General features: G+C 44.3%; 2 protein-coding genes across 2 annotated transcripts in view; one reads left to right on the top strand and one right to left on the bottom strand.

Annotated features, from left to right (window-relative positions):
• Positions 1-7,426, top strand: part of vasnb (vasorin b) — a 25,615-nt gene extending 18,189 nt beyond the window's left edge. Inside the window, exon 3 of the mRNA XM_019897382.1 lies at positions 3,602-7,426. Within this exon, the coding sequence (XP_019752941.1) occupies positions 3,629-5,677 (2,049 nt within the window). The 5' untranslated portion in view covers positions 3,602-3,628 and the 3' untranslated portion in view covers positions 5,678-7,426. The remainder of the gene's footprint in view (positions 1-3,601) is intronic.
• coro7 (coronin 7) overlaps positions 1-14,550 on the bottom strand; it is a gene marked incomplete at its 5' end in the record, with an annotated part of 78,579 nt that overhangs the window by 47,215 nt on the left and 16,814 nt on the right. The gene's annotated exons all lie outside the window — the stretch shown is intronic.

Raw genomic sequence — 14,550 nt, 5'->3', positions numbered from 1 at the left:
CTCTCTCTCTCTCTCTCTCTCACACACACACACACACACACACACACACACACACACACACACACACACACACACACACACACTTACTAAGAAGGCCTTATGTCCCAGCTCTCAAGATAAAGGCTCTTGACGCTCGGCCCGGAGGGACTTGATCGAAGCCCACTCCAACCCCCAAGCCGTGGCCCTCCCTCACAAGCTCCTCCTTCAGTCCAACTTGCTTTGACCTCCACTTTTTTCCACTCCTCCTCGTTGCTTGCTTTTTTTCTCGACCTCAACCAAGGTGGCTTCATTGTTTTTTTTTTTTGGTTTTTTTTATTGTTTCATAGTAAAACGATTCAACTACCGATTTCGCAAGCGGTGAGTTTATTTACTCAACCGCAGATGGGCGGGGTGCGTGATTTGTTTTGGAATACCAGTAAACAATCAAACTGATGTTTTGCAATTTATTTCAAAGTAAACTGGAGAATAAAACCCTAATCCTGCCAATTGTGGCAAAACGCAGCGACGCAAACAAAACAGATATGCTGTGTCGAACACAATCACAACAAATCACTGTTGAAGACGCCGTCACCACCTAATGCAAGACGGCATTAAGAAACTCGTGTACAACATTCGCTAATAGACTCCTGATGTGCCTCTCTAAGGGCTGCTGTTTTGGTTCACAACATGAGCTGAGAATACCAGTTACGACCTTTTTTTTTTTCATGTTAAGATGTGCTCGCCAGTATTTCAAAGCCAGCGCATTCTACTTTAACACGATCCACGCATCCAGACTGGAAGGGGGGTAAAAAACAGATGTATGAAAAAAAAACAGATGTATGAACAATCGTGAAAGGCATCTGCTTTTTTTTTTTCCAAAGATGTCATTCATACGCGAGCAGCATTGTTCTCTCGTAAATCTGTCATCTTGAAAAGTTCTTGTTGACACAGACTATTGCGCTTCTTCAAGCTCAGCTGCCGGCAGTCTGAGGAATGTCTCAACAAGCGTGCAAGGGGGGAAGAAAAAAAAAATTACGAGTCAGAAGAGGGAAGGATGACGAGCTTTCTATAGCGCCCGCGATTTACCCATCTCCTCATTTCACTCTCTCTAAACAGTCCACTTACTTCTTCAAGACACTTGAGTTAAAACCACAGTTAGGAGTCACTCAGTGGCGGAGGTCCACACCGTTGTCTCTTATCTTTTTACACACTGACTAATAAAAACCCGGACAAATCACTTGAGTCCAAACAGAAAAGAGAAAAAAAAAAGAGGAATGCGAAATGTCAAGCTAGGTTTTATCTGGGATCTGAAGCTAATCGCTGAACCGCATCCCATCCAGTTTCTCTGGAATGAGGCGCACTTGAACAATGTGTGCTAAACGCTTTTGTGCATTTCGTTGCTGCGTGCCAGATATGTTCCACAAAAACCCAAGAAGACTACAAATGCCTTACTTTTGTGGGGGAGAAAAAAAAAAAAACTCAATCGGAAGGATCCTGGTAAAGCAACATACACCCTTTTTGTATACTGCGGATATTTGGCCATATCAAACGGATGCATAAGGATGCATTTTGGCAAATCGTTGGAAATGAAGAAAGTCGAAACTGAAAATAATTGAGGAGAAAGGCTCGACACATCTTACAGTGTTGGTTGCCAGTTTCGCTTTTGCACTGCTTCGTAATTGTGGTCTTAGCTGCACGTGTGAGTCCCATGCCATTCTGGGCACGTACGCACATGCGAGAAAATTCAACACGCCAAAACACAACCGCAAACACTCTCCTGTTTATCTTCGTCTTGCTCTGCCTAACATCGCGGCCAATTTTCTTTTACTAGCTCTCCTTTTGTCACCGGGATGATTTTTGGGTGGAAATAGCCACGTTGTGGGACTGGATTTTCAAACCAGAGCCTCGCAGGTGAATCGACCAAAACTCTTCAGTAACTTTATACGTCCAAGAACACAAACATCCCTCGGGTGTTGTGTCGAAATGAAAAAGCTGCTGTTTTTGAAGGATTCTCCATAAATGACAATTGTCAACTTTTCCAACATTTGACATAGACAAGCCACGTCCCGAGCATCACTTGGGGTCAAGTGATCTGGCATCAGACCACATAGAACAACATTTTGATGACGCCTAAAGTAATTATCCAGACAAAAAGACTGACGTGTTGGGGTTCAAGCGCACGTCGGGATGACTTGGACTCGGCACATCAGAGAAGGAAAAATAAGAGATGCGGGGATCTTTCCAAAGGGGGCTACAGTTTCAAGGAGTGCAGCGGGGAAAGAAAGTATGCGGCACAAGAATGCAAATAAATGCCACGGCTGAGATAATACAGGTTCTTTTTCTCCATCTTTTTGCCGCCCACCCCCAAATGTTAACCCCTCCTTTGAGTATCAGCACTTGATATACTTTTAGAAATAAAGTCATGAAATAATTTTCATCCGGCGTGTTTACTCAGAGGTATGACGGCAATGTCAAGGAGCGAGATAAATGGACATGGCTTATTGGACATATATGGTCTGACAACAAGGTGCAAGGACGGAACATCTCATGCGTGTTTGTGTGGTCTTCAAAAAGTTCCACATACTTGGCTCCTCATTAAGGTATGAGTACTGCAGAGGCACAAACAACTCAACCAGTAAAGTCCCTCAAGTATGCACGGCGTTCAGTATGAGGAAATGAGAGATTTTACCCCTCACGAACCTTTGACGTGGGAAAGACGCTGTAGCATTTGAGACAATGAGACAATTGTACCTGGCGGAGGTTGAAAGACACACACGCACACACACGCTCGCGCGCTATATGTTTTCAGGTTACTCGGTGCAAGTACAAAAAAAAAAGTAAAGTAGATAAGATAAAAAGCTGTCAAAGGATGTCGACAGCTAGAAATGAAGCCTATCATCCCACCCCTTCTCCCACTCATTCCCAAGTCTGTTGAGGCAATAATAAACACTCACACAAACTGTTCTTTTTCTCCTCCTTCCTCTTTACCTCACCCCCCTTCCCCACCTTATTTATGAATTTATTTTTAGCTCCTTCCAGTGTATCACATACCGTACATTGTAACTGAAAATTTGCTTTGCATATCTTGGTAACATAATACCCAGTGGATCTTAACTTTGTATTGCAACCTGTGAAATACTTCTGTCGTTCATCGGCGTGACATGAGGTGGAGTGTTTCTCCTCCATAGCGGTCTGTGAGCGTGCAGAACACGAGGGAATTGAGAACAAAACGGACCTGACCAAGGCAACCATGCTCTCTACGACATCTTTGTAGTGACAATGTGGGACCAGAATGTGTGGCGCAACATCACCATTTTCTTCAGTAAATTACCACCCCCGGTGACGTGAAGGCTAAAGCGCTATGCTTTGAAAAACCTTGTGACAAAAAGCCTTTGATCATAGGCTATGCATAATTTAATCTCGCTGTACAATGTCTTAGACAACTATACACTGAATCAGTGTTGGAATCTGTCCCATGCATTTGCAAGTAATCTCATTTTTATATTGCTAGTTGGGGGAAAAAGAGTAGCCGGAAATCTGTGTGCTGCTGTTTTATTCCATTCATTTGGTTTCCACTGGCAGGTTATTAATGGCTATTCCTGTTTTTTTTTTTTTTTTTCAGGCTGAGCCGTGGAGAGGAGTCTGCAAGATGAAGGTCTTTCTCACTCCACTGATGCCACTCGTGCTCATCCTCGTAACTGCAGATGGCATCATGTCCAGTGAATGCCCAAAGGACTGCTCCTGTTCCACGCCGGAATCCATTTTATGTTTCCAGAGACGTTCCGCCACCTTTCCTCAGAGAGTGCCGCCCTTGACAAGGAGCCTCTACCTTTTTGCCAATGGAATCGAGGGCTTGTCCCCCGAGGACTTTGATGGTCTTGACAACTTGGAAATGCTCGACCTCAGCCAAAACAAACTGACCAAAATTTCTGATGGGGTCTTCCTGCCGCTGACCTCTCTGAAGAATTTGGACTTGTCATCCAACCAAATCACCCACATTTCCGAGCAATGCTTCCAAGATATGGTACTGCTTGAGCGTCTTTATTTGTACAGCAACCATATCAAGACCATCCACCCTGCTGCGTTTAATGGCTTGGATAACCTGCTGGAGCTCAAATTGCAGGGCAACAGGTTGACATCTTTGCCCGTTCTCGCAATGCCCAGATTGCTGTTGCTGGATCTTCGTTTTAACGTCATACCGACATTGGGGCCCTCAGACCTCCAAACCCCAAATCTCGAGTCTCTCAAATTAGGTGGTGTCGGACTAACTGACCTGAATTCGGCGCTCATAGGTGGTCTGAAGAACCTCCATGAGCTGGATGTCTCAAGAAACCAACTGGAGGTTCTGCCGCCAATCCTGAAAGAAATTCGGGGTCTGATGTACCTCAACCTGGCTGGCAACCCCATGGGTCCTCTTCATTTTCAGGACCTGAAGAACCTCGAGGAACTGAAGGAGCTGGACATTAGCAGCCTAAGTCTGCAAGGGCTCCCGGAGGAGTTTGCACAGTTATTCCCGCACCTGAAAAAGCTGATTGTGGCGGAAAACCCCTTCAATTGTCTGTGTACCTTAGCCTGGCTCCCAAGCTGGCTGCGAGCTCAAAGCATTACCTTGGAGAGAACAGAGGAGACGCGCTGCCATTTTCCTCCAATCAACGCTGGCAAGGTAGTCGAGAGACTGGAGTACCGGGATTTTGGCTGCCCTACCACAACGGCACAAACTACGACCACAGTGAAAACTACTACCACTGTTCCTGTCACAACATTAGAGAGTGCTACTACAGATATTCCGCTGCCCGGGGCTAATGATGATGATGCAAACGAAGACACCGATGACCACTTTCCACCAGTTCCTACATCACCAAGCGACAGCAGCATCGATCCCGATGAGGAACAGCACTTCTGCCCCTCTCACACTTGTCTCAATGGTGGCACTTGTCGTCTGGACCAGTACGGTCAAGTCGAGTGTACGTGTCCACGTGGTACCTCTGGATTTTATTGCGAAGTCCAAAACGATGATCCGTCCTCACCCTCTGAACCTGTATCGGTGACAACGGTCACCCCGAATGCACCAGATATCAGTTCGCGTCAGGCGACGTCCACGTCAATCCTGCTGGATCTTCATCGCTACATTGAAATGCGACCGTACATCCGCGGAATCCGTCTAACCTACCGCAATCTCTCCGGACCGGACCGCAGGCCAATGCAACTCAGCCTGCCCGCTTCGTATCCGGAATACAGACTCAGAGGCCTGAACCCCAACTCCACTTACACCATTTGTGCCAGTCCGCTGGGGGCCCCAAACGGCATCGACAGCGTATGCACTCAGGCACATACGGCCGATGAAAAAAATGACAGCATCACGGGAGCACAACTAGTGAACAAGAAGATGACCACCATGTTGGTGCCTGCAATCGCCATCCTGCTCCTGCTGGTGCTCATAGCAACCGCTGTGGGAGTGGTTTGCTTTGTCCGCAAGAAGAGGGCCAAAGGCCACCTGGACCTAGACTGTGAGCCTTCTCAGCTCGAGATGGATGGCGTCAAGGCCGGCTTGGACAATGGGGCACTGCCTCAAAAACAGGCGGAACTTATGATCCCTGAACCTGCTGTTCAAAATGGCAACCTGGAATATGAAGTGCTGCTACTGCAGGACCACTGTATATCAAGTAAAAACATATCAAACATGCCTTCATACTTTTGACATCTGGCTCAGACTAATTAAGGACTTGGCCTCCCAGCTCTGTCCCCCACTGACTAATACAGGATATCGTAGTCGGTCGCTATATGAGAGACAACAGAATTACAGTCAATGATCAACGCGGGAACGGGTTCATTTTCTGACCGTTGTTTGGACTCGTGTGACATTAAGATCACATTCCAAGACTGGAAACTGCTCCTGTACTATCGGCAGCGGGTCCAAGGCCAAGTGATGCTTGGGAGAGATGCTGGATTTTCTTTGGTTGAAATGTGTGTGGAGTCAGGAGTCTGCACTCACTTGCTGTAATGCCACATTTGTTTCCCTCACACTCTTATCGGCTGTAGGCTGATGCCCCGCGGTATGAACCCAAAGGGATTCATGCGAGTCGTTAAGGAGGTAATGAAGTTGTGCAGATAAGATTAAGGATGGTTTTATTGCTTCACTGTCAACAAAAACGCGTTTCAACGTTGTCTCTTGAGCTCTTCAAAAGCCCTCAAGATGACTCCAACAATTATTGCGCTGAGGACTGCGACAAGGGCAGATTAATGTAGCAAAACTCTACACGGGCCATGTTGGAAGCCTACAGAAGCCTACATGCTGAATACCCTACTCGATTGGTACTAAAACAAATGCTGATTCTGTATATAAGTTTTATATGTCTTTTTGTATTTTTTTTCTTTTTGTACTGAGCAACTTTTTGACTTGTAACAGCCTTTTTGTACCTTACAGTACATCGTCACCTCTTGTTACTAATGGCGACTAAATGACAGATTTAAATCTTTGAAGATTAGAAATCGTTTGGTACCAGCACGGTCCAATCAAAGAGCTTTTGGCCCCCACGGTGTCAGACAGTCTAAGTAGATGCAAGTCTGCAAATACTCAAGACTAACTAAATCCCCTTTTGCAACATTTGGAAGCCTGGGCTGACGCAAAAAAAAAAAAAAAAAGTGGGGGAAGTAATCGGGATTACAAGCAGGTACAAGAAAACAGTTGACTGAAGCCTTTGTGTTTTAGCTGCATCTTAATGCTTGCCTCAGTTTCATTAAACACACATTTGAATTACGCAAAAAACAAAACAAAACACAGTGACTATTTATTATTTATTCTCCCTTTAAGGGAAAGGCAGTGTTTGCCCTTCAGTTACTGTTCATGTACGAGCAAAGTTATGTGGTAGAATGCCCGCTCTTTGATTTTATACCGAATGTGAATTAATAATCAGACTGTCGTTCAGAGGACTAACGAGACTTCCAAAATGGGGATTTGAACGTGCCGAGCGCAAGCAAGTACTCACTGCGAGTGCCATGAGTTATGGATGTATATGTGCAGGAGGATAGATCTGTCAACATCAGTGCTCATGAAAAGTGTCATGTTGGGACTTGCGCTACTAACCAGCCACCCTTCCTTCCTACGTGCCCCCATGTCTCAAGTTCATTACATCCCAGATTCTTCTATCAACACATCTGTGAATGTCTGTTACCAGCAGTATTTTCAGGGTCGGGTCCCCACACAAAGAACATCTTTATCGCTCCAACCAAAACAAAGAAAAGAAGAACTAGCAATGTTAACTGGAAGATATTTCTGTAAAACAGAATTTGTTGAAAATAAATATTTTCAATGTTGTCAATTGTTTTCCCTGTTTATTTTGGGAAATGCCTTGTTGATATTGTTTGTTTATTATTGTTTTTATTATTATTGGGTGAACTAATTTGTACAAGTGGAACAAAAATGATATTAAATCGACTTGCAAAAAAAGATGGGCCTTACATGGTTTTGCTGTTGTGGAGCTGGACGTACACTATCGTCATTAAGAAGATCATGTTTTTAGCCCTCGTTGGACTTCAAATGCTAAATGCTAAGACACAAGAGCGCTGTGCGGTTGCTGACTGTTGAAAATGAATCCAGACGATGACGACGACATTCTAAGCAGTCTGTGGACTCTGAATGCTAATGCTAAAAACAAAGTTACGGCACTGTCAAATTTCAATCGCTGCTGTTGCACTTAAAAAAAAAAATTGAGACGAAAACATTTCAGCAGTCTGTGCACTCTGTAATGCTAATGCTAACAACAACGCCTGTCAATGAAAAACAAGAATGGATTCCTGGATCCAGCGGGGCACCCACTTTTCGAATCCAACTGGAATGAGACCATTTATGAGCAACTGCAGTGTGTGAACAAGCTCTTAAAGCTCCTGATTGGGCGGAAGCAGATTCAACCTTTGCAAATGACTTTTACGAATGAGTTGTTTAACATCGCACTATACACAGGCTGACCACCCAGTTGTTTTATGACTGAGATGCTGGGAGGGAATCAAAACAGCATGCACGCACACCTACATACAAACACACAAAGTGGCCCAAGAACACTAACTACCTCCAACCATAAAACGGGCCCCACTGAGTCCATTTGCTCATTGAACGCAAACTTCCGAGAAATAAAAAAACAACGTACACCCCCGTGGCTTGGGCGGCCATAACTTTCCATCCTTCCGTGAGTGTTTAGGAAGAATTTGGCGGGGGAAACTGTAAGGAGACGGCCACAGATGGGTCCTAATCGTGAGCACATGTGAACACGGTGGAGCGGCTTCAGGTAAAGAAAACGCAGGTGATGATGTCATGCAACGGCAATGCCTGCAGCTGAAACAATGCATGCATTGCACTGCGCAGGCATCTGCTAATGTTCATGTGTGAAAAGGAAAGAGGTGTGTGCGCACGCATATGCTCCTTGATATGATTCTTTCCTTAAAAGCAGACTCGCTTTTTGTTCCCCGGAGCGCAGAGGAACTTGGTCCCTTGGATGTCAGCCAACTTTGATGCTCAAATAGACCACTCGGTGTTCCTTATTGTTGCGCCGGGGGGACACTGTGCTCAATTATCAATTTAAGAAATCCTAGCCCCCCGCCACACAAAAGGTTTTGGAAGAAATCGATCGCCGCTCTCTTTTTCACTAGTCCTGGACTGAAATCAATATTCAAGCAGCAGCCGAGGACAATGAGAAAGTCCCACACTGGTGCACGCTCACCTCTGGTTGCCACATTTTCTTTATGTAAAGGTCAAGTGTGAAGTCATTTTAGAAAATTCCAAACAAAATATTTTTAGTAATGAAACAAAATACGATAAATAAAGCATGAACAAAAAAAATCATTTCTATTTCGGAAATTCAACAAAGTATTTGTGTTCCCAAAGTGACATCAAGACGGGCGACAAACCCGGGGGTGCGACGTCACTTCAAGACAACAATAGCGGGACTCACTTTGGAAACAAAACAAGTCAGAAATCAATTCGTGTTTGAAGAGTTGGAGGAAGAGGAGGTTGTCGGCAAGATTACCGTAGGTTGGACCAAACATGTACGAGCCAGATGCTCAGGAAGCGGAAAATGTTGTGCCCGAACGGCCGGACAAGGAGTGGAGACGAGACCCATCGGGATTGGAAAAATGGTAAGCTATATAGGCTGTGGTTATTAGCCGAGGGTTATTGTTTGCAATTCGATGCTGTGCCTTGCTGTAAATTGCGCACAATGGGATTACCTACTTGATCCATGTATTCCTGCTAGCATTGAGCGCACAGGTTATAGTGGGTTGGTGTCCTCCATTGTCACTGCTAAGCTAGTTCTGTTGCGTTGCATTGCGAGTTGCAAACCATCCATGCACTCATATAATTTGAATGTTTTCAGAGAGGATAACATCCACGTACACGTAACAAAGTATGCTCGTCGACACCAGCGTGAAAAAACTACATCGTTCCAATTTTCTGGTCCATTTACGTGCCCTATTCTTTTCTTTTGGCAACTCAAACAACTGCCTGAATGTGAACAGTGCATCGCCACACAGCGCCAAAGCATTTCGCCGAATAACTCTGTAACAATGGCAAAGAGCAGTTAACGGGACAGTCAACAATGCAGGACAATGACTGACTGGACACTGTATATTGTAAATGACATCACTCACCGGAGATTGACGAACAAAAGCAATTGCATTGCTGTGGGTCTAGCTATGAATCTAGGTGGGTTAAAAAAAAAAAGAAAAGATGCTTGAAATAGTTTTAGTCCTAAGGATGACTCAAAAGATGGTTGGGCAAGTTTACTTCACACTTGACCTTTAAACGTGTGCAACAGGTTTGGATCTGCAGTTGGTGAACTGTTAGATTTGGTTTCATTTTCTTATAAGCGAAAGAAAGTGGGAAAAATGTGTGGGGGTGTTGTTTGAGGGACAGGCTACTTCCTGGTTCGCGGAAAACGATGTAAGATGCACAGTAATGTGCATTCTGGGATAAAATGGGCAACAAAAAAAACCTGTTTAACACGGTTTTGGTAACAAATGATTTGAGTGTCTTTCCAGTGGCTGTATAATTCAAGTGACGAGATTTTGTTACGGGCCTTTAAAACCATCTTTGAACTTTTGGGTTATAATTCCAAAAGGTATGTTTGGTGCAAACACAAGACTGCTCAACACCTCAAGAACACCTTGCCTTGCAACTGGGGCTTGTCGAGTTCCAAATGGAACTCTGTATTAGCACAAAATCTTCAGTCTTCTGCTCAAAAAAAAATAAGTCAGGAAAAGCCAACTAGAACAGCTGAGCTTCATTTGGAGTTATTTTCATATCACAAAAATATGGCATTTTTATATCTCCGCGGTATATTTTTTGAGTTATTTGTATTTTTCCCCACAAGGGACTCCTAACCGTGCATTCTACTGCTGACCTGACAGTCACCTCAAGACCAACCTCCACCTGGTGCCTTCAGGGTCCGCAGATTGCAGAATGGAATCAAGTGCAGAGGGCAAAAGAACTCAATCAATTTGCACATGGCAAACCAGGAAGTGCCCGAGGAGAACGGAACATTCGTCATACTATATGGCCGCATGCTAATAAACACAAAAAGGACTCCGGAAAGTGTAAGAGAAGAAGCGCTGAGTCGGGAGGATTAAAAAAATAAATAAATAAAACACAGCACTGCTTTGTTTGTAGAAGCTGCTTCTCTGGCTCTGTTTGTTGGCTCTTGTCTAGTTTCCACCGCTCGCTCGCTCGCCTGCCACACATTCCACCTTTGCTTGCCATTAATCTTTCCCAAGGACTAATAACATACGAGATGCAGTTGCTCTCAAGTGCATATAAACATGGCCCGCTCACCAGCGTGCGGCAGCAGAGGTGCCAGAAGCTCGAAGAGCCTTTCCTCCAGCGTGTACGCGCGCCGTCACATGCGACACATTTCACATGCTGCTTGGGTCGTAATTTCATGCCGTGGCACTACTGATTGACGACATTCGGTTTCACGTCATAATTCATGCAGTCATGACCCGGGAGTCGTCGGTTTTGCACATTTTTGGTTATCGAGACCGTCGGCCCCGACCCATTTCGGACTCAATTGCCAAGACTGATCTGGTGCACTTGGGTATTTCAAAGCCAGTTGTCATCAATGCGCCAAGCATTGCTACCAACATATATTCCTTGAAAGAGATGCAACTTGTAACCTTTATCACGTGAAACCTCCAGCGGTATTTCATAAATGTATTGGTTTGAGTTGAATGCGATGGGTTCCTGGCACACGTTGCAAACTAATTTCCTTTGCTAAAGCAAAACGACTTTGGCTGGATATGTCAGCTGCCAATCATGTAGCACAAGCTGTTGAAAGTTGTTTTCTCAGCTCAAACCGTCAGGACAGAATCCGCCATGCAGCGTGAAAAAGAGGAACTGGGGCCCCGTGGCAGACAGAGAAGACATTGTGTGATCAAAACCAACATAAACAGGAGGCTGCAGCCTGCAAACTGCAACATGCCAAGTGGTAGAATCCCAGTCATTACGACAAGACTTTGCTTGCATTCAGGTTAAAATGCTCTCGTATACACTTCTTTGCGCCCGATCATGCTTCGGTGCTCGGGGCTAAGGTTTCATCATTGTTATAATTATTTGGAGGTAAAACAAGATAATAGTTAGAATTAAGGTAGGATATGAAGGCTTTATGGAATTTAAAAAGACAACAAATTCTACAGCCACTTTCATCGCGTGATATTACAGTTTGCCATGTCCAAGGTAGTGGTTCCAAAATTCCAAAATTACCAAATTTGAACCTTGAGTCGGTCTTTGTCATTGATGACTCGGCATAAAAGAGTAAACTCCAAGAACTCAGCTTTACCAACTGCCTTGTTGATAAAGTTTGTACCCTGAAGAGATCCATAAATCACTCCTCTCAAGTAATCACAGCCCAAACCTGACCCTGGATGCTCCGATTTGTCGATTTCCTTCGAAAGCTGCATATTTTCAAGCCCTCCTGTCTGTGCCCCAAAAGCCGTGGACATTAAACCTCTGACGTGGCGCAGAGAAAATGGAAGCCTTTGGCTCATGACTAAATTGAAGCTTACAAACATTACTTGTCTTCTCAGGAGAAACTTGGTTGGAGAATTAGGATTTATGATTCTAGAGACTATCCCCTCTGTTTGGATTTCTTCCACAAACCTGGTGGAAAGAGGGACCAAATAAGAACCGGCTATTCAGTGGAATGCAATCAAACTTGATGGCAGGATGATTGAAGGTTGTGACATTCTTCACAAGCACAGTGATGAAGATGAAGAATGACGATCAACCAGTAAGGGCATTTTATTTATGAGGGAATGGAGCAAGGTTATTTCCTGAAGTGGAATAAAGAGGGGAGGTGATGAAAACGAGGATCCATAATAAGAGGTGTCTAAGGTACACATTTATTGAGCTGTTAGTCAATGCTAAGCAGGCTACATCTTGACATTTTCTTATAGATGACCAAGCAAATAATTGGTATATACTGTACTGCGGGACAAGAAAATAAACAAAGCTTCAGGGCCAAAAAGGGCACCTGGTTCACCACATTGGGGATACGCCCGATGTAGGTAAAAGGTTTTGAAGAGGACAGAACAGGAGTGCATGCTTTGAAAAGCCATCCTTCCGCAATGTGTCAAATCCAGAGCAGTCTTCCGGAAGATAAGTCAGATAAAAATAATCCCTCATTAGCCTTACAGACGGTTCACTTGGGCTGAGTTGTGGGTTTGTCGGCTCAAAGCAAGCTTTCTAACCTCATGTGGCCTTTATAGAAAAAAAAAAGGAAAACAGCTGTGATGAAGAGAAGAAACAGACTGAACAAGTGTTTAAGTGCCAGAAGTCAGAAGAAATGCCAGAGTCAAAGTTTGAAACCTCCAGTGATGGTGGCCAAACAATTTCAGATGTCAACTCAGGCATCATACTCATCAAAACGAGCTTGGATGAATCAACTGCAGATGAGTGGAGGCCTTTACATATGCTTTGACATTTTTGGAATGTCATAGATTTTTGTCAACCCCCCCCAAAAAAAAACATTCAACTGTGTTATCATATGCCAAATAAAACAAAATGAATCAGAAGAATATGTGGAAGTTGCAAGCACAGAGGCTAACAGGGTGGAGCAAGCCAGTCTCGTGGCTCTGCAATAAATAAACATGGACGCCCACAAAAAAAAAACATGGCCACCACATCTCAGAATCGACCGGGGCGCCATTCGCTGGTAACGGCATCATTTACAACAGTATCTCCACATTTTAATTGACTCGTGGTTCTGCTGTTTTGGTTAGCAGCGGAGATCTCAGCCGTCAAAATCGTTCATGTCTGTGTGTTGCAAAATCCCGGGAAATTTCAAAGTTGGAAACTTTCCATGGGGATTAACGTGAATTTATAGGGAACAAAGCAGGAATTTACAAAATTGCAGTTTGGCTCTCACAGTGAACCTGATTTATTCATTTATTTATTTACGACCCAGTTTTGATCGGGAGGCATTTATTCAGCCTACATGGATGACACAACCGGTGTGGCCGTGAGAGGAACGGGCACACACCAAGCCACAAACAAACAAGCTGAGGTGATGCAGCAAAACCAGTGCAAATACATTCGACACACCTGGAATTCAGCCGGACATAAAGAGAGGACACCACTTGCGCTGAACGAGGAAATGCACGTGTGTGGAATATTATTCAATGCATTGCATCTTGAGGAAGCATGAAAAGTCGACTCATATGGACCGGAAGCATGCAATTTCATCGCCACTTGCCATTCAACATGTCTATTTAAAATACATCAATAAATAAATAAATTATTGAAAAAAACATGAGGCTCCATGGATTAGAAAGAAACCATGTGCAAGACCGTTGTCATCCACATCACTGCGACTAATTACCGTTTTCTCTAAACATGTCCATCCAGCCTAAACGCAAATGATCACTGGCAGAACCGAATGGCAGGCTTAAACAACCCCCTGCTAGAAAGTGACCCTTGAACTCTGGCCTTTGAACCCTAAGCCTGCAGGAATGGGCCCGTCGACTTCCGGCCAACAAACACCTGTTTGGGCCGACTGCAGAAAAAACACAAGGTAAGGGGGTAAGGGGAGGGGGGGGGGGGTTCCACATGCGGTGATTAGAATAGAAACACACAGACACACACGCACCGCTAATCCTGTCGTAGGAAGGGTGTGGAGAGTCGCAAGTGTCTGGTAGCTGATTAGTCGTGAGTGAGTGAACGCGTAGCAGAATGGCCATTTTTTTTTTTTTTTTTTTAAACAGACTGATCTGCGGTCATTAGACCGCTTTGTTTATGCATCCTGATTAGTGAAGGCAAAGTAGCGATGCAGGCGCAAAGAGATCATTTAAGATGATTGTGGTGACTTTGATTTTACAAAACCAAGTGTCAAGCAACGTTAGATGAAGAATGTTGACGCACGCATGTCAGAATCAGTCAACAAAAGAAGCCCAACTATGAAACGATGGCTGATTTCAACATAAGCTGTCGATGCCAATCTGATGACTTTGCAGAGCTTTGTAGGAACACGCCATTTTAACCTTGCACACGTCATCGCAAACTCATTAAAAGAAAAAAAAAAAAAAAAAAAA

This window comes from Hippocampus comes, unplaced genomic scaffold (genome assembly GCF_001891065.2).
Source record: "Hippocampus comes isolate QL1 unplaced genomic scaffold, H_comes_QL1_v1.1 scaffold238, whole genome shotgun sequence".
NCBI classification, from domain to species: Eukaryota; Metazoa; Chordata; class Actinopteri; order Syngnathiformes; family Syngnathidae; genus Hippocampus; species Hippocampus comes.
Note: the sequence above shows the minus strand (reverse complement) of the source record. Positions and strands in the feature narration are given on the sequence as shown.